The sequence below is a fragment of the Protopterus annectens genome, chromosome 11.part0 (genome assembly GCF_019279795.1).
Source record: "Protopterus annectens isolate FY-2018-M chromosome 11.part0, PAN1.0, whole genome shotgun sequence".
NCBI lineage: Eukaryota > Metazoa > Chordata > Ceratodontiformes > Protopteridae > Protopterus > Protopterus annectens.
The window spans coordinates 438557784-438579123 of NC_056745.1; the positions used below are offsets into that span (position 1 = coordinate 438557784).

The following is a 21340-nucleotide window of genomic DNA, read 5'->3' on the forward strand; positions in this document are numbered from 1 at the left end:
TATTTAGTTTGTTGAAAATAAGTTAGAGAAGATAGGACTATTAAAATATTGCCACAACAAAAACAATGCTTTAGTCTCTTAATCGCGTTTTTATATATCATCTCCTTTTGCTTAAAAGGTAACCAGGTTGCAAAACAAATACAGAAACTCTTGGATAAGATAATCTTTTCCCCACCCCTAATCAAAACGAACACAAGATTCTGTAAAGAAAAATAAACACACACACGAACACATGACACCGCACAGCTCGAATGAGGAAATTTGTTTAGCCGAAAGTTCCCGGCATTCTTGTATTTTATACAAAAATTACCTGACAGTTGCTTAGCATCTTCACCTTCTACTACACAAACGTTTCTGAAAAACCTCTCTTTCTTTCGTTTCGGTAAATATCAATACAGTACTAAAATAGCATGTCAATAAACAGAAGAATTACAACATCTACTCACTGTCACAAGCAACACTAATAGTATAATCCTCCCACCACAACTTATAAAGGTCAACAAAACTAGGCTAAGATAACCGCTTAAAGGCGGAGTTTTTTTCTATCCCATCTACTAACCAAAAGAGCTCACTACAGATGGAACAAACGCACAAGGTAACCAATCAGAAAGAGAGTTTATGGCTGCTTCCTGTGGTGTCAAAGCGACTGCAGGAGTTAGGGAAGTTGTTGGAGCGTCTCTCTGTTGATTAGGTCGGTGGGATGGAGGCGGTAGAGAGTAAGGGGGTTGATCCCGTAGTAGCCCACGGGGAATCGCTACCCTCTATAGGCGGAGAGAAACCACCGGCTGAGGATGATGCCGGTAAAATGGAGGATATTCCCGAGATTGTGCAGGATCCAGCAATAAACACAGAAAATGAGGCCGAAAGCCGGCAAGAGCAGGGAGAAAAGGCAAAGGAGAATCCACTAAACCTACTGGATACATGCGCTGTTTGTAAGCAGAACTTTCAGAGTAAAAATCCTAAACTTTTACCCTGCTTGCACACTTTCTGCCAGAAATGTTTACCACAACCAGAGCGGCATCTTACATTGCCTTCATCGGTCGGTCCACCGAGCCAAGGAGATGCGGCAGGGCAAGGCAGACAGAGTAAGTAGTGCTGCAGCTGCAGTTCCCCGCCCCCACTTCACAATGCAGGTCCTGTTCACTTTTGCTGATGGGGTCTCTTGTTAGCCGAATGGAAGCTTAGTCCGGTCTGTCTCTCCTGGTAGTAGCAGCTCCATTTTGAAATGTTACCAGTCCCTTGGCTAGTGTTTAAAAAAATGGCGCCGTTATAAACCAAATTCCGCTCTGTTGTCTTGTATGGATGGTGCTTTTGTTTATTTTTTTGGAAGTGACAATTTGAACATGCTGTTTGTTAGCTTCTTTATTTTGGTGTTGCTGTACTGCTGTGTTTCACAAGAGCACAAGTGCTTTCTGGGTACTTGATAACTGAATGAAAGATTATGTCTGGGGACCATCACCTGATAGAAAGATTGTATAGTTTGTCCCAGTTATCAGTTTTTAGATTTGTCGGACAAATGAGTGGGCCATTCACACTCATAATAAAAACCCAGAGAAGTACCAAAGTAACCCGGAAGCCTAATTAAACAGCATTGCTGTAGGTGCGGGTTTGCAGAAATGTCCGCCTCCTTTAATGAACAGATGGGTCAGCTGTTGCTTTCGTGAACTGGTTATATTGAAGTGTTGGATTGAAGATTAGTTTGTTGTTGCGATGGGTTCAGAACTGTTTGTGGCGTGGTAAACGACAGTGAGAACGGGAGTTGTGATGAATTCAAGAGGCGCTTGTTTTTCCAGTAAACCAGTCTAAATGATTGGTTAAGACTACGCTGTTTAAAATAGTGCCATGAATTCTCCAGAGTCCATTCATTGTATCTGTGTGACTCGGAGCACGTCATCTTCCTTGGGTTCTTTATTGTTAAAACGGTGATTGCGAATTACTTTTTTGAATTGCCGTGTGATTGAGATCTTTTTGCAAGGCATTTATGTGAATAGTTTTTAGTAGCAGTCCCCCTGCAGTCCAAGAACAGAAAGGGCACATGGTTATAAAAGTTTCAGAACTGACAAACGGATCTGCTTCATAGAAATAAATTACTATGCTGGCTTACTTTTTTGTACAAATTTGAAAAGCTTTAATTGCTTATGTATGCATGTATGTTTCTTTTTAAAATAAACAAGGTCAGCAGAAAACTGTGTGCATCTTTCTGAAATTTTTCTGGTCTTAGGTCTGTGGGGCATTAGTTTATAAAATATATATTTTATTAGCGGAAAATTACTAATGGTGATATGTTTCAGATTGAACTAGTGATGTGCCCGTCTTAATTTCCCAGTTGTGTATTGATAACAGACGCCTACATTTATTGATTTGATTGATTTCATTGTTCTTATGCCCAATGACCCAAGATGACTGGACTTTCCCCATTGCTTTTTTTTTAATGGTACTTTACTGCATTGTAGACATTCCTGCTTCCCATTTGCAAACATGAAGTATATTCTTGCTGTTTTCTTCCTCCTGTAATCCCAAATTGCTCTTTGCCACAAATGTCATCATTCAGACTTGGTTTGTTGTGCTGCTGTTCAATTTCCTGCTCTTCGCTTTCCACAGTTACAGCACCCCCCCCTTACATCAATTATCAGATTATTTAGTGTGTTGAGTCCCTGGGTGGAAAAAACTCCACAGAAAGGAAGTACACGACTACTGATGTTTTGCAGTGTGTACTAATGTCAGTTCGTGCTTGGTACAGTTTGTATTTTGCCATGATTCCTGTTTATTCCATTATAGATAAATTTCATTGATTTGAGCACTACCCTTTATTTAGAGTTTGTCTAAACTTTGTTATAGTGTACCTCTGCTGTTCCTCAGAATGTTTCTTAATCAGGCCTTCTGAAAATAGGCAGTGTAACCCTGTGGGAATTACCTGGTAAACAATAGTGAATAAGTACACCGCCACCTGACCCCCCCCCCCCTCTGTCATTTCTACTGCCCCTTCCTTTTTTTCTCCTTTCTCAAAACTCAACCCAGTGACTCCCTTCCTTTCATTTCTCCCCCTTTCCCTTTTTTCATTTCTCATAACTCAACCTATTCACCTTTCACTGTTCTACTCTCCTCCTTTAATTCTTCCTCCCTCTCGCCTCATGAAACTTTGAGTGCATAAATGGCTGCACTCCAAATTATACTTATGTACTCCAAAGTACTTGTGTTTTAATTTCATTCAATACTATGTTACAACACCTTGCTCAAATGTTGTTATTCAGTCTTCTATTTTATTGTGTTGCTCAAATGTTGTTATTCTGTGTTTTATATTACTATTTTTTAGTAGTTTTTGAAAATTGTATTGCACTTAACTTTAATATGAACTTTGGAATGATTGTATATGGAGCTTTTCTCTCTGGGTCCCCATTGAAAACGGGCTTATTCTGGCCCAATGGACTTTCCCGGTTAACAAACTGCAAATAAATAATAATTGTATATGTATACAGACCCCAGAGGGAGGGAGTACTGGACAAAGACATGCCAGATGGAGGCAGTACCTTGTTTTTGGAAGATCCGTTATTGCCTGGATCAATTCTTAGGAGGTATTATTACTCCTGAAAAATGGGCTGTGTTTTATCATTTTTTTATTAAAATATAGAATAATTTTGTTTTGATAAATGGATTCTCCACTAGTGATGCAGCTCATGTTGGAAACCCCATAACTAGCTGTTGCTGAAAAGGATAAAGCAGTTGCAACAGCTTGAACTTTTAAAGTACCATATTACTGTTATTTGGTATGAAAGGTAAACATAAATGTAAAACATTGTACAAATTCTGCAGAATTCCAGTGCACATTCACCATGGGAAAAAATGTAGTGTGTGATACTACCAGTAAAATATATAATAGCAACCCTACTTTTATTTTAGTTTGTATTGTAGTGATTATGTGGTATGAACCCACCAGAAAAGTGTTGTGTTTTTTTTGCCAGTCACTAGTGCCTTCGCTTTGAACTTTTTCAGAAAACCAGTTCATATTTGAAGCAGTGTTATGTATGATCAAGAAAGCCCTAAAGTATTGATATATTCTTAATTTCTATTCAGGTTCTTACGTGAATGCCCGTGATATATTCCTTTAAATGTTGAAGTTTTATTGTAGTTGAACATTGCATTATATAGTTATATACCCTGGAACCTTGTCTAATAAGTCTCTTTAAAAAATGCCCCAAACAGTATTACAAAGGGCACTGGCTCTGTCCATGTACCAACCCCGATTAATCCCCATAACAACTCCCTAACTCAACAGAAATGTACTAGCTTCTTGCTCACAAATGCTTGCAATGGCAATCTTGTTCTGTACATTTCTTTGTATTAAAGTGTCGCTGTAATCCACCTGTTAATTATTTTTTATATTCTACTACGTACTGTTAAATTGTGGATCCCTCTTGAGGCACACACCATGCTTATTTGTAATATGCTTGTTATTTGTGTTGCTTGGGATGTATGTTTTTATCTGTTATCTGAACAGTTGGAGCTTTTCTTCTCTGTTTTGTAAAACTCATAGTATGTATGTGTTTTTTGTCTGTATGTTTGGAGCTTTTCTCCCTGGGCCTCCGCTGAAAATGGACATGCATCCAGTCGGGCTAGCCTGGTCAACAAATGTAAAATAGTAAGTGTAAGGTAATTTCTGAAGTAGAAATGTGAAGCCAAAAGGAGTAGGTAATTGTGAAGATGAGGGGTATTGCCAGCTATGTCAGGAGATGTAGGACAGTGGGTGTGTAACATGCAGCACAGCTAGCTGGAATTTTGTAAAGAATTTAATGTCCTTTGTATGTCAGACTGATTTGTAAAGCTGCTTGTGTAGTGAATGTATTGCATATAACTGGATTTCATTTACTCCTTTAAGAACCAGCGATGTTTTCGAAGGTGCATAAACTTTTGATATTGTTGAACTGTGGGGAGCAGATAATCGGGTATGACTTGAGTTTTTGTACTGTGAATTACCATAGGAGTTAAAAAGTCTGGTTTTCTTTCCAAAAGATGTATTGCTGACCTTGGATTTCTTGAGAGTGAACAGTTGTGCTGTAGAAGGGAAATGGTGAGGTTTAGTATTTTGTAGGCATAATTTAGTATTTATTTAACCTTAAGGTTCAGTGATAGTCAAGTTTAGTGAAGAAGTATAATTTAGCGTGGAGATACTAAAGCTACTAACACAACTGTAAGTATTTGTTTTGGTTTAGCAATGATGCCAAATGCTTTGTCACTGTAGTGGATATAATGAAAAATACTTCTGCAACTCAAAGTGGGCTATTCCTAAAGCAGAGAGCTGCTTTGTTTTGTGAGATTATTTGCAGTTTTTGTAATTGCTGATGCTTTCTAAAGGTTGGGTTTTTGAATAGTATGCACACTTTGAAACCCAGTTTAGGTTGAGGCTTATTTGTTAAGGAAGACTAAGGTAAATAGTTTGTGGCTTCTGTTTTGTATACAAATGGGTATTTCTTCTGCTTTTTTATTTTCTGTTGTGGTAAAGTGTTCATAATAATAGTAAAGGCATTATAAGACCTTGATGCAGAACTAAACAAAGTACCTAGCCCCATAATGGCTGCCTAGTAGCAGAGTACTTTTTTAATAGCTGAGGTGATTTGACCAGTGTTTATCCATCAAACCCAAGTACATGGTCTGAGAACCACTCGATGGTCTTACAATTACAAGGTATGGTTATCTCATCACTACACTGAAAAGGAGAGGTTCAGCAATTTAGCCTTGAGTGGCTCCTTTCTTAATCTTAGATTTTGAAGAGAATACTTGAGAAGCTACACCTATTGGCCATAAATGTCCATATTCCTAAATTAGAATATGGTTCATGAATTAGTACTAGACTAAGCCTTGCCAATTACCCCATGTGAGAGTCAACCCCTGCACCTTGTTTCGAAGGCAAACACCTTAACCGTTATGCCAACCTCCCACTCTGGCCTGCAGATTGTTAGATTCTGTTCTTCCCACAACATTCCTCTACTTCAAATTGCTGAGAATAAAATACTCAAATTTATTAACCTTGCCAAGTCAAGAAAGCATCACTGCCTCAGACTTGGGTGGTGGTGGGGGGGGGGTATTGTAGCTAGGGCACAAATTGTTTTCTTATTACTTGCATTGAAACTTCTTCACAATGGGTACTGTCCCCCACTTCTCTACAGAGTAGGTACCGTACATCAAACATACACAGTCTGGAATAATGACTGCATTCTGTTACTTGGGCTGACACTTCTCCTCTGAAAAACATTTTCCAAATTGGCACCAGCTACATGGAACAGCGTTCCTGATGTGATAAAAAATGACCAACTTTAAGAAGCCTGTAAATCTGTGAAAGTACAACTTGGCAAACAACAACTGTTTCTGTGATATAGACAGCATGCCTTTTCAGGAAGCATTTCTGATATTTTGCCTCTGTGCTCACCAGCCTTTCAACTTTTTTTCTTCTCCGTGACCTTGACTACTTTTTTCCTGGTTCGATTTGCAAGAAGCTCTGTATTAATACCTGTATTATTCAGCCTTAAATGCCCGTAGTTTGCTTTTTAAGTACACTGTTTTACAAATCCTTAACGTTTTGCTCTCCTTTACTTCACTGTATATTTGTATTTTATGCTGTTTCATTGTCAAGATTCCTGTTTTTATAAATTTTTATAGTTTAGTTTAATGCTCCTGTTGAGAATGTATCTGACCTGTTCTGCTGTATCCATGTAATAATTGTTGTATATCCGTGTTATGGCTGTGCTTTGCATTGAGGCCTGGTTTTGGCAGAAAAGGGTCCATAGTCAAGTTCACTTAGCCTAGTAAAATGTTTGTTAACAAGTTATCTGCCCTAGGGCATTTATAAGCCTAGCCAGAGTGTGTGTGGCTTTCACCACCCCTTAGGATGAGAATACTACGCCCTTTTAGGGTTTAGTTTACTGTGCCTCTGTCTAGTAGTGACACAGAGATGACCCCCGGGGTAAACCTACGATCTCCCATCCACTCGTCAAGATTTCTCTTGAATAGAGTCAGTGAGGGGCTCTGCCTAACGTGGACTTGGATTCTGTTCCAGAGTGTAGGGAGCCTCTGGGTTGTGAATCTGTCCCTCCAGCACGTCCTATTAATTTCTGTGTTGAGGTTTAAGTCTCTTGTTCTCGTGGCTCTGATGGATTTGGATTTTCTGAGGTGGAGCATATCCATTAATTCCGGATTGGACATGGCCTTGTATGTCAGGCACAGATCACCTCTGAGTAGGCGGTATGCGACTGAATAGAGCTGGAGTTTTTTCAGTCGGGCAGCATATGACATATGTTTAAGACCCTTTATCCTCTTGCTGAGGAACTTTTGGGGTCTTTCCAACTGCTGCAGGTGTCGGGTGAGATGCATCCCAAATGGGGCATTGTACTCAATCATTGGCCTGATAAGAGAAGAGTACATGGGGCACAATGACCTCTCTTGATCTAGATGTGAAACCCTTCATGATAAGGTGGGCAATATTGAAGGTCTTCCTAACCACTTTGGCAATGTGAGTGTCAAATGAGAGGTTACTGTCAACCTGGGTCCCTAGGTCCCTGATTACCTCTTCCGTACTTAATGGATTACCACCTATGTGGTAATTTGTTGGTACCTTGTTTTTCCCAAAGGGTATGACTATACATTTTTTGGCGTTCAGCTTAAGGCCGTGGCTCTGGCACCAATTATCCGTTTCTATGAGGCCCCTCTGAAGGATGTTTGTGTCCGCTGGAGTATCAGTTATGGCGCCCAATTTGCAGTCATCTGCGAACTTTGTCAGCCACAATCCTCCTATGTTTGCCTGTACCTCGGAAAAATAAATGCCGAACAAGAGGGGTCCCAGGACTGTGCCCTGTGGGACACCGCTTGTGACTGGCTTAGAGTCTGACATAGCTCCAGCAACTCTGACCCTGTGGGTTCTGTCCTTGAGCCAGTTTGCAACCCATCTTGTAACATATGGGTTTACATTTAAGCTGGTGAGTTTGTCTATGATGCCCGAGTGGGGTATTGTCAAAGGCTTTTGCAAGGTCAAGGTAGGCTGTGTGAACTGCCTTACCCTCATCAATGGCCTTAGTGACCGTTTCAAAAAAGTCGACCAAGTTCAAAAGGCAGGATCTGCCCTTGACAAAGCCAAATTGGGTAGGATCCAATGTCTAGGTCCCCAATGTCTTTGTTTATGAGTTCCATAATGATCCTCTCCATAGCTTTGCAGACCAGGCTCGTCAAGCTTATGGGGTGGTAATTTCCAGGGTCCATAGAAGCACTGCCTTTGTGAAGTGGGACCACTGTTGCCGTACGCCACTCTTTGGGTACATATCCTGTAGTAAGGCTAAGATTAAACAGCAGCCTTATGTGTGGGTTTAGTTACTCTTGGAGTTCATGTAGCACACAGCCCGGGACACCATCCGGTCCCATTGATGCTGTGTTTTTAGCTTTAGAGAGGGCGTCTCTCATCTGGGCATCTGAGATGTTCGGGAGGCTACACTCTGCTGGGATAGTTATTTCTCCTTTTGGGGGGTGGGAGGAGAAATTTGCACTGAACCTGTCTGCCAGAATGTTGGCAATGTCGGTGGGTTCAGTGTATTTTGTGTCATTTTGGACTAACTCTGAGCATATCTGGGAGTTTCCACCCAGGTTTCTAACATAGCTAAAGAAGACCTTGTGATTGTCTTTTGTGATTTTTCTCTCAAAGTTGGCCTTGGATGATTTTATGAGTGATCGTAGTTTTTTGCTAGTACTGATCAGAGATGCCTTCCCTTTTAGGGATTTTGCTCTGTCATGTAGTAGCTTCCTCCTCCTGTTGTAAAGTTTGTTTATGGCTGGGGTCCACCAGACTGGGTGCCTGCCTATGGGGGAATGGGTCTTGGTTTTATTTGGGATTGCATGATCCATGCATTCTTGAAGGTGCCCATAGAAAGCATTTGCAAAGGATTCAGCAGTGTGGGTTGTGGTTTCCACTGGCCCAGGGGCCTTGAAGGATACCACTTCAGTCTTAAGAAGTGTGAAGTTGGCTTTTGAGAAGTTCTTCACTGTGGTCTTTTGTGCAGGGGGTGGGGGCGGGATGTGGATTTCCAGTGAGATTAATTTATGGTGTGATCTTACCAAAGAGGGATATACTTCCGGTGTGGAGCATTTTGTCCCCATGTTTGTGATGATCAGGTCTAGTATATTGTCTCCTCTTGTGGGAATGGTGACTAGTTGTTCCATTGCATTTAAGTTTATGAATTCTAGGAACCTTTGGGCTAGGGTGTTGGGACTTGAGTAATGTTCCCAGTCTATGTTTGGGTAGTTGAAGTCTCCCAAAATGATGGTATTTGGAGAGACATTCATACTCTCCAGTGTCTTCAGAAAGGCTGTGGGGCTCCTGAGTTTGAGAGGGTGGTCTGTAGCATGCTACAAACTGTAAAGCAGTTTTGCCTATGGTTAGTTGCACCTGGATGGTCTCCGATGCTTCGTGTATTGCCACTAACCTGGAGGTGTGGGTATCTTTGATGAAAATGGATACTCCCCCTCCTTTTGTGGTTCGGTCCAAGTTTTGGGGCCGGAAAGCATGATATGAGGTAAAACCTGATAGTGCTGGGGTGCTCTCAGGAGCCTTGAACCAGGTTTCTGTCACTGCACAGACATCGATGTTCTCCATACTGAGGAGGGCTTCGAGGGCGTGCATCTTGAGGTTTAGACTTTTGGCATTGAGCAGCATTACCCTTAGTTTTTTTCCACTTGTGTTTTCTAGGGAGGTAGGTTTGTCATTTGAGCCTTGCCTAAAAAAGGCACTATGGGGTGGCAAGAGCCTTGGCCAATATCCGGAAGCCCAGGGGTGACAGGTGCAAGCCATCCCTTGCGAAGCAGCGTGGCTTGTCAAGCATGTCATCCCAAGCAGACAGACATTGGGTCCCCTTAGAATGACACCAGTAATTAAGCCAATTGTTAAAACTGATCATTTTGTCTTTGTACTGTGGCATCATTCTTGGTGAGGGTAAGATGCTGGTCAGGGTCATACCGGCCTGGGCTACATAATCGGAGAGCTCCTCTATGTCTCTCTTCATGTAGTCCAGGGAGGTACGTCTCAGGTCGTTCATACCGGCATGTGCAATGACTGAGTCATATTTGTACTTGCTATGGAGTGACCTGAGTGCTTGTGTTATGTGGTGGATTCTAGCTCCCGACAGGCAGCTTACTGTGACCTTTTCCTTGTTCAGTCTGGTGAGCGGGACGTCAGTGTGACTATGGAGTCACCTATTACAAGTGTGTCTGGCATGTTGTTTGGCCTTAAGGGCTGTGACTGTTTAGCACACTGACTTTGTGAACTATGTGTTGCATGTGCTATGTCTTGAGGTGGTGGTTGCTTGGGTGTCTGCTTTGGAGGCCTCTGTTGTTTTGGTAGATTTTTAATCGGCGCCTCCTAGTATGTTTTTGTGTGTTTATGTGTTTGGATTGCAGTTGTGTTAGTTCTATGAGACTGGGTTTGTGGTGTGCGTGGTTACCTTCTCCTCCTGACTGGTCTTGCCAGTACTGAATTGAGAGAGCTCAGCCTCCAGTTTGGCTATATAGTTGCATCTCTCGCATATATTTGTATTTGTTGGGAGGAGGAGAGGGTTGTCTGTGTACATGAGGCAATTGTAACATTGCCTCAAGATTCCCAGATTCACCAGCTGATCAGGAGAGGATGCCAGCAACTGACCCTTCGACATGCTAGAAATAGTGAAAAAGATTGCTGTGTAACTGAGTCAGAAAGGACCTGTAGGGAAATGGGTACTCAACAGAATTTAGGTGAATGAAGTACTTTCTTTTGTTTGAGTGCTTTACCTGTATAAAAAATGCTTTAGGAGCAAGTGCTGAGCTTTTCAGATAGAGTATAGGCTGTTTAGATTGCAAGTAGAACGGAGCCAGAAAAAGTTTAACCGGCTATGCGCACGACCGCGCAAAGCCGTGCAAACGCGGATTTTAAGCAGTGAACTACGAGCTAGTAATGGTCCCAAACAACCAATTACTACAGCTTCTTGTGCTGAGGTCACTTCCCCCAAGGACAGGTAGGCTGCTCAGGGCTCCCCACTCCCACTGGTGAGCAAAGAAACTTCCTTCTATCCAAGTAAGGTAATGGACAACACAGGAACTACACCACAGCCCAGAATACAGCAATGCCTGTATACTGGTCTAAACTAGTAGAGGAAGGCGGGAAAACAAGGATTATTTTTTGTTTCTTTTTATAGAAACACACAGAAAATGCAGAGACAGTGATAAATTAGTTACACAGGCTAGCACACTTTAGTGGGCAGCCTCCACAGTTAAATTAAACAAACAAGCAAACTTTCGATCAAATTCGACTAAATGTAACTTTAAGTGCAGTTTTTAAAATAAATGCAGTAATCAGTAAAAAAACAGTTCAGGCTAGTTCAAAGTAAGCTACAGAAGCTATTTCCAGTGAAAAAAAAAGCAAATATACTTAAATCCAGAAGGTAGTCGCTTTTTCGAGTTCCTTGCTGCTAGGACCACTCTGTAAACCCACGTGGAGCTTGTCTGAGCAGTATAGCCAGAAAAAAACGCCCAGAGGCGGATTTTAAGCAGTGAACTACAAAAGAGCTAGGAATGGTCCCAAACAACCAATTACTGCAGCTTCTTGTGCTGAGGTCACTTCCCCCAAGGACAGGTAGGCTGCTCAAGGCTCCCCATATACTTAATAGATGCATGTCTGTATACCTTATGTAAGTACGTATCTTAACAGCCCACTTGCATCTAACAATTTGTGGCAGTTTTATCCTTTGAGGGAAAAAGTCAAGTATGAAAAAAAAGAGTATAAAATAAGTTAGTCTGGCATTTCTTAAAGCAAAAGTAATGTGGTCATGCTTGGACTTTGAGTTACTATTTTTTGGCAAAATGGGGGAAAAAAGGATCCCCCAAACCAGTTTCCAATATATATTTTTTGTTAAATTTATTCAAGAGTTTAAATGCACTTACAAATTTGTGCTTGCAGTTTTTAAAAGTGCAGTTAATGTAGCTGCAAAGATGAAATAGCCCTTGTAGGTGTTGAGATATGGTAGTTTGAAATTACTTCCTTGTCATGGCAGTGTCTTATAAATAACCATTGTAAGAAAGCTTTTTGATCATAATTTTGCCTGATGCTGTACAGAAAGTATATGTCATCTGTGCTGCTGCATTTGAAGGGCATGCAGCAAATAATTTGGATAAGTAGGATGTGTTTTTTGAGGTGACACATTCTCAAAACTTGAGTGCAAGAAAGACTTGTTCTAGGTACAACTCTTTTATCCCCCTCCCCCCAGAGATCATACTGTAAGATCAAGTTTATCCTAATAAGAGGAATGAGTTATAATGTTTTTAAATATATGCAAGTACTGCACCTTGTGTTGGACCTTCATATGCGAGCAGTAATCTGATATTTCTGAAGCAGTGGTAAATTACTTGAAGTGCACCACAACCAGTGAATGAAGAAGACATTCTTTGATGGTATCCTATTATTTCCCTAATAAAATATTAGGGTTGTTGATTGGTTGGTTACACTATAATCTACCTTGTACTATAAGGTACATCACCTTCCTTGAGAAGTCTTTGATGTTTTTATCAAATTTTGAAGAAATGAACAGTTCTTTAATGGGGGAAGGTCTGAAACGAGTGAGTTAGGGTTGGTATTATCTGGGGTCACACTAGTACTTGGCTTGGTATACTCTATGGCACCACTTTGAAATTTTTTTTGGTGTGATCATTATTGGAAAAAGTTTAGCAACTGTCAGTCAAGTAATATTAATCTATGTTTTGCAGATCTGATTTTCCCTGGATTTTTTAAGCCATAAAGTTATGGTGTAAAGTTTTATGGTGCCACATGAATGTCTTAGTTGAAATATGCATGCTAAGGAATTTTATTTGGGGAGTGAATTAACATGATTAATTTGTACAGAATAAAGTAGCAATTTCTAACTGTTCTGTCTGAGGTTACAGTGGAATGAGCTTCAAGGTTTAAGTATGTCACACTTTTGTGTAAATGTAATTCCAATATGTTTTAGTTTGGTGGATTATTGTAGACTATGTAAATGGACTTGGAATTTTATTGTCATCACAGTGTAAAAAGAATGGTATTATGAATATTTAAGCTGTACTTAAGAATCGCAGACTTATTGCTTTAAATCTATAAAATTGTTGGGATCTCTCTACCCGGAGAGCAATAGTCAACACTAATGTCCTCTGATAAGGCAATAAATATTTTAGTAGTGCCTTTAAAAGTAGGGGTGTTTATTTGAAGAAACTAATTTTAAGATGAGTAAGAAAGGGTTCTGTGCAAAGTTTCAATTAGATATGGAGATAGATGTCATTGTATAGTACTGTTCTAAATAAGGATAGGTTGGGGACACTTGGTAAAGATCTTGGTCATATGAACGACTCATTAAAGCAGTCAGATTGACTCAGTAAGGTTAGCAGAAAAGCTCAGTCTATATAGTACCAAAAATAGAAAGTTTAAATTCACCCCTGTTGTAACATTATTAGACAGAATAGCTAGAAATGTTGCTACTTTATTCTGTATAAATTCATCTTGACTCACTTGCGAAACAAAACTCCTTAGTATGCATGTCTAAATTCTGAAATTCATGTGGCACCATAAGTCAATTTGTATATCGCGCCATAAGCTAATGGCTCCAAAACTTCAGGAAAATGGGATCTGCAAAACCTGGATTAGTATTACTTGATTGTGATAGCTGCTAAACTTTTTTTTTTTTTTCCAAACTGTCATCATGCCAAATAGTATGCATTAACCTGTCCACATACATGGCAAGAGTTTACCTACTGTCTTTTTTTATTAAAAGTATCTAACGTTTTGATCTGTTGGCTGTCTAGATTGCAAGACCTTTGATTACATAAGTGAAACTAGGCAAGAAAGACACAGTCCTTGCCAAAATTAAAGCAAAGGTCTAATAGGTAAATGTTAAAAATTTGTAATTGTTTGGGTTAGGAGGAACTGAATTTGATGGGAGTGATTGATTACACTAATTATCTGAAATGCATTGCCTCTGGATGAATGATGCAGAATCTTGGATCGTGGAAAATTTGCAAATTTTTTTTATTAGGAAATGTCTTTTAAATAGCAGCTGTAAAACCATCAGGGCCAGGTGCTGTTTTGCAGATTTTTTTATAGCTTGTAGAATTTCATTTTCAGAGTGGTAAGATTTCTCACTTTAATGTGTTAAGTGGGATTTAGAAGATTTAGGAAGTCTAAAGTAGAGGGTAATTTCATGATCATCAACTGAGATAGTTGTCAAAATCTATAAATATAGAGGAAAAGGTATCCAGGATGTATATGTCATTTTTATTACCTTTTGTGTTTTGTTTAGACCTAATTTTATTGACAGGCTGTTTTGAGCTTGAATTATTGAAGCTAGTTTTTTAAAAAGTATCTAGCCCCGTTTTGAAAAGGTGCAGTTATTTTGGATTTGGCTCATGAGAGGTGGACAGTGTAGTCTTTATTTTTGCATGAAGTAGAATTTCGTGCTTGGTCAGGAGATCGTAATAGCATTGGAGAACAGATTCTGAGATGCTTAACTTTTCATCTGCCTTTGTTTCCTTTTAGAAAGGATGCCTAAGCTAAATGTTTAAAATCGGCTAAGAGTAGTACTCTGCAATTTGAGGGTGTCCTAACATGTACAGTAGTTCAGTATGATTAGTTGTCATCCCTTTTTCTTGGGTAAATCCTCTCCATTATTTAGTGCTGTCCTGCTGTGGGTTATTCCAGTCAGCGGTGCAGTACTGATAGAATTAACTGTAAAAAAAAAAAAATGCATTTAGATGTTGCTTAGAATAGTTTGAGACTGTCATCTTTTGGGGGCTGTTGCACTCTAGTACTTGCCATTGTGTGTATGACAGCCGTGGACCTCTTAAGTTGTTGAGTTTATTTTGAAAACTGCTCTTGTGGAGCGGAAAGGTGTTCTTCATTTTACAGGTAGGTACAAGATCTTGAAAATATGCTCGTCTTCCTCTGTGATAGAGGGGATAGCAAGTTGATATGAAGTCAGTTGTGGATTTTGTTGGTAGGCCTTCTAAACCAACTAAGCTGTAGTGTTTCATTATGGAGTAACATTCTGAAACCGAAATGGTTTCCACTTCCTTAAGATAGAAATTATTGGAAATGTCTTTATGTTGATGAGTCACCCCAGTGAGCACATGAGAGTGAATGAGTATTTGCAACTGTATTTTCAGAATGATTGATGTATAAATACCAGGTGAAGTTCAGTAACATTACTCCAAAATAGATTATTTATAGCTTCATTTCTTTTTTATATATAATATATATATATATATATATATATATATATATATATATATATATATATATATATATATATATATATATATATATATATATATATATATATATATATATATATATATATATATATATATATATATATATATATATATATATATATATATATATATATATCGTGTATTCTTATAGGCATTTCTAGCTGCGGTAGCATTGTCGCCTCACAGTAAGATGTCCTGTTCGATTCTCAGCTAAAGCGTCTTCTGTGTGGAGATACGCGTGAATGCGCGTTCCTTCGTTGAAGGTTGTGCATCAGAGCTGGCAACTCGGCATGCAAAAATCTACTGCCAATCATTAGCAGACCGGAGTTCTGCTGTGGCGACCCCTAACTGGGAAAAGCCGAAAGATACAATTCTTATAGGCATTTCTAAGCTGCCTATAGTGGCAGAAAAAGGTCTTGCATTTCTAGTGAGAAATGACAAAGCACAGGCCAGTCTTTTATTTTTTTTTTTTGAAGGTTCTCTCCCATCAAGGTTTGTGGTGTATACTTCATCTGAAAGCCTTCTTAGGGGCTGTACTGTTCAAGATTCCAGTAGTGATGATAACAAAGTAGTTTACTGCATCCAATGAATAGAGCTAGTTTGGGTGCCATTTTTTGTTGGTTAACGTTGTCTTGGCCTCCTTTTTTCATTCTTAAGATACCTAGTAGTATGGCTATTTTGTAGGAAGAGATATGCTTTGAGTTAATTTGCTGATGTGGCATGATTGTTAGGATTAGCTGGTATCTTGTTTTTATTAATATCTGGAAGGGAGGGATGCTGGCATCCACTGTAAATACTGTTTCTCTGCTTGATTTGTTCATCCTAGATTTCAGATGGTAAGGTCAAAAGCCTTTGGGAATTCTAGGAAGATGTCTACATTAAAAGTCCTTTATCGTACCAAGTCCATACATAATGTGCCAGTTTACTTGTAGCTGTGAAGTGTGGCTAGTTTTGAAACTGCTGTGTCTGTACCAGTTATTTTATTCAGCTAGATGGGGGGGGGGGGTGTTAATGGTACCTTTGAGTATCTTAGCCACGGGACTAAGGATGCCATGACCGAATATTCACCCAGAATATAAAGTTGTTGTGAAGAGTATGTAGCCTCATACAAGTCTGTTGTGAGGAATATAGATTCATATACGTTCACTGAACTTCTTAATCCCAAAGGAGTTTCAAAAAAACTATTTACCTTTTCTTGGTAAGGACATTGCTTATGTGCAGTATGTGTTTTCAATTGTCCTTGTTTATTAACTGTAACCACGCCAGCTTCCCTTGCGATTCCTGACTTAGAATGTAATCAGATGTACTAAATGCATTGTTTCTTAATTTGAGGTTTTAGCTATGTTTTGGTAATGACTGAGATGTCAGGCTTACAAAAGGCCCATAAGATTAGGTGTTAAGATGGATAATCTTTTTGGCTTTTACCCCTAGTTAATTGCATATTCTACCACTTTATCATAAGCTGGTATGTGTTTTGTTGTGAATGCAATCACTGTGGAACAGAGATGAGGGACTGTTAAGGGGGGCATATCGTACCACTTTATTTATAATCTGGTACCCGTTGTGAATGCATGCAATAAGGAACAGAGACCAAGGACTGGTCAATGTGCTGCTTGTTGCTTTATCTATGTTAGCCTTACGAAAGGTTGCCATCATAATCCTCTTTAACCAGAGGATTACCAGGACTTAAATGGCCTACACCTTTCCATCTTTCTCTGTCTTGGAGACGTTTGAAACCTGCAGTCTCTTTATGAATTGGAGAACCTGTCATATGGATTGCTGTGTGGAAAAACTTCCATTTGAACAGGTCATGACACTATTTCTATGGGTAGCCAATTCTGTGTAGAGAAACATGTGACTTGGTCAGCTATTGTATTGCTCCCATAATAAGTGAAATTTTTTTTTTTTGTTTAACCGTGACTCCCCTGTACATCTGCAGTGTGAATTTGCTGTGCGCAGCTTTTCTGAAAGCTGTTTCCTAGGTTTGCCGTTACCTTGCTCATTTGGTCTACAATGTCTGCTCCTCCTTCTGCACCAAGGCTATTTGAGACTGCTTTCTAGATTCATTGCTCTTTACTATACTTCTGCTGTTTTGCCCTTTACCACCCCTGGCATTTAGCTACACTTTTGTGGAAAATCTGTCATTTTCAAGGCCAGCAGTGAACCTTCTCTCTGTCTCAGCAAATTATCTGTTGACTGAATGAAAATTCTTGAATGTCAGTGAGACCAGGGGAATTCTTTTTGGGAGTTTTTGTCTCCTGTCACCTACTGGTTTGAATGAACTAACGAACAAGAGTGTGAAGAAGTGTACATTGAAACAGTTACTTAATATAGAATGAAATACTTCTGTCTGTAAGCACAATGTTGGAGTATTAAGATCAGTTGTATACAGTGAGGAATACAATGTGAGAGAAATAAGAGAATTCAACATCTTGAAATAATTCGTATTGAATACAACTTGTGTGAAATTGTGTGTAGTTGCACTGAATTAAAACATTTAAATTTTATGTGATTACTGAAGGATTGTACAGTACACGGTGGTGGTGCTGCGGTAGAGTTGTTGACTCACAGCAAGACGTTGTCCCGTTCGTTGAAGGTTGTGCGTCAGTGCTGGCAACTCTGCACGTAAAAATCCACTGCCAATCATTGGCTGACCGGAGTTCCGCTGTGACGACCCCTAACCGGGAAAAGCCGAAAGACGCAACAACAGCTGAAGGATTGTACAGTATATTTGGACTTTCTTTGCATTTTGGATTCTGTATTGTAGGGGAATGGTATTTCACTATGAATCATAAAGCTGAGTTCATTCAAAACCAGCTGTATCAGTACTGAAGTTCCAGAGTATGTAAATGAACATGCTCGAATCTTCACACTGTGTTGGAGCAAAGGAAATGCAGAAGGCAATGCTCCAAAGTGTTTAGACAGGCTGTTTCCCTTTATTTAGAGGGATGAAACCCTGACTATAACCCATGTGACAGAGTTCAGCTAGTGGCTTGACAGTGGTTGGAGTGGTAGAGGAGAAGAATGACCGGAGTTATGTCCAGGCTTATGCCTACTAACCTGTTTGTGGGGGAGGGGCATTCCTGATGGAGACTTGGGAATCTTAAAAAGTTGTTTATCTGTAACTGGCCCTACCTTCCCTTGGTCATGGCACACAGAGGTGTGGCATGCATTTCCATGATGCTTTGCACAACAATCACTTGGACTCAAAATACCATGCACTGGTATCCGTGTTAAAAAGTGGGGGTGGGAGACACCCCCCCCCCCCCCGGGATGGCTGCCTTTATTGACATTTCTTCTCTACCCAATCTCACTACAGTGATGGAGAACAAATTGGCTTGGTAACGGAGGATCTGATAAGCAGGCATCGCGGCAAAATATATTTATAAATTACAAGATTGTTTAACTTTACCGTAATTTCTAAAAGAAACATTTATGGTCAACTTCAGCACTGTACCTTAAAATGTTTGCACAGTATTTATAGTTTTGAATAGTCACTTGATTTCATTTAGGGTGGATGTAGACAAAGGGTATAGTGAGGTTAAGTGGGAGGCCAAAAGCTAAGGGGAGTGCAGGTACTGGACACAGTTGCACTAAGTCATTCACAGGTGATGTCAGTTTAAATGTCCTTCAGAAATTTATTACTGTTTGCTTAAGTTGAGCTTGCATTTTATTGCTCCTTAGGTGATGAGGGCAGGTAATGAATATTGGACCTTCTAGGTAACCACTGCCCCCTTTGCTGGAAGTTCTTGAGCTGTTTCCACATGACAACTGGCAGTTTGAACCCCCCCCCCCCAAGTTCAAGAAGGTTGTTTTCTTTTTGTTTAGCATTTAGTCTAGCTTTGTTCAGCCATCTTGTCACTGAAGTATAGCTCCATTCGGCAGAATGTAGAAGAGGAAAGAATGAATAGAAGTCTGAAATAAGGTAAATGTCAAATTGAATGAAGACAGTGGAACATATAGCTTCATGATTTATGGGAGGGTAGAACTGCAGGAAGAAAAATTTGGATGGTGGATACAGACGTAAATGTTGAATGGATATTGCGGTTATGTTTTGGTGGTAAAATGGAAAAAGATTAGTACTGTTGAAGGGAGTGGCTGGAAAATGGTAAGAGTGGGGTGTATAAGTAGAAGCTTTAGGTGATCTGGAATACGTAGGAGGTTTACATGTGCTAAATTTAGTGTGCAAAGGCTACAAAGTGGTAATGGGATATCTTGGGATCCATTTGCCCATTTTTGATGTCTTCTTAATACTGTTCTGCATCAGTGGGTACAAGAGTTTGTCCAGGCTTGTGGTAGGTTTAAGTGCGGAAACCTCCATAGGTGAGCTATCACTATAGTGGGACTGATATGTGAGCACTCTTGAGGGTAATTATAAGCTTCGACAGTTCACATCTCCTCATAACTTTGTTGTGGGAGGACTGGAGTACCTAGCAAATGTTCTCAGTCACCGTGAACATGCAGAATTTTGCACATAAGGCGCTCTCTGTGGGGAAGTTCAACTGGGTCCCCATTTGGAGAACCAAACACACCTTATAAGGTGCCCTGAAAGGAAAAGAGTGTTGGTGATGGAAATGGAAAGGAATACATAGTTCCGTAAATAGGCTTTGGTATGTGATACTGAGAAGGACATGTCTTGATTCTGTTTGGTGAATTGTCTAGATATAGTTAAAGAAATACAGTTCTGGATGACTGTGAGAGTTTTCTAATGCAGAAGAAAACATCTCCTAAATGCCTGGCTGTTTCTAATATCCCTAAAGAGACCATATTTTTGGTATATGGAGCCACCGTTCTTGTAGAGAAGGAACTCAACTTTTTTGTAAAGGAGCTTTTGAAATTGTATGGAGAAGGAGACTCATTTTAAGGCTTTTGGGGTTATTGCATTGTATTTAGATAAAATATATCAAGGTATGCTAGCAGCAAATTTTATGATTTTTTTTTTCTTTTAGCTACACTGTGGAGTAAATATGTAGACAGTGTTTGGCTGCAGAGTAGTTTGGTTAACAAAATGTCATTGGCTGTATTTGCTTGTGTGTTCACTTTGAGCAAATGCTTTTAGTTTGCTAACGAACCAGTTTGTTGTTGCTGCTTTGTATATATAATTCATTCCAGAGTTTGTGCGTTTGTACTGTATAATGTATGTTCTGTTTACTTTTTCCATACAACAGTATTTAAAGCGCATACACTTAGAAATTTTTTTGGCAAGTTGCGAAGGGTGCAGTTTACCGTTTGTTTTTTATTAGCAGAAGATGTGTAAATCTACAAAAATGTTTTGGAACATACTCCCAAAAACATTGAGGTTTGTTAACTATGAGAAAATTAGGACTTGCAGATTTTGCAAAGCATGCAAGTAGGTCAGTATTGATTATTATGTCTACAAAGGATAGAGGCTTCAGCCTGAATTTGATACCTGCATGCAGTATTAGTTTGCTTTCTGTATGTATGACCTGTGGAACACTATTGTGGAATAAATTTTGGCTAGAATTTTGGAACATGTAAATGAAATCCCAAGAGCAAGTATTGTATAAGCGTTCATTAAACTTTTAAGTTAATTATGTTTGATATGGAATAAGTAACTGAAATTTTAGATGATGTAGATTATTATGTTGATAATCTTGAGAAGAAAGTGACTTTTTGGCTAAGGCTGGATGGATGCAGCCACATCCCCAGGCTTAAGTGAGGCGAGTATTAAATGTTTGGGTAGTTGTTTATTATCACAACTAATTTCGAACGTGGTATAATTAAGAATGTTATTGCAAAACAAGTTTATTTGAAAGTAAAAAGGAGTGTGTAAACTCCGGATTAGTATTGTATCACATTGGTTCTGAAACGGGAATAATGACAAAATTCCTCTTTCTGGGTAATGTCCTTTAACGACGAGACTAAATGAAAAGTAAAATGAACCTTGCTGCTGCTACACACAAGTTCATAGGTAGGTGGTAGGTACTAGGCTATCTGCCAGAGGGCATTTATAAGCCTAGCCAGAGTGTGTCCGCTTTCGCCGCCCCATTGATTAATAACTGAGCCTCTGTCAAGAAGAGCCAAT

At 39.5% G+C, this 21340-nt stretch overlaps 1 protein-coding gene across 3 annotated transcripts in view; it reads left to right on the plus strand.

Moving 5' to 3' along the window:
• Positions 1-613: 613 nt before the first annotated feature.
• TRIM24 (tripartite motif containing 24) overlaps positions 614-21340 on the plus strand; it is a 1966170-nt gene continuing 1945443 nt past the window's right edge. For 2 of the 3 annotated variants that reach the window (XM_044087935.1, XM_044087936.1), the window contains exon 1: positions 614-1085. In XM_044087935.1, the coding sequence (XP_043943870.1) occupies positions 701-1085 (385 nt within the window). In that variant the 5' untranslated portion in view covers positions 614-700. The remainder of the gene's footprint in view (positions 1086-21340) is intronic. The other variant, XM_044087937.1, reaches the window with a different exon arrangement.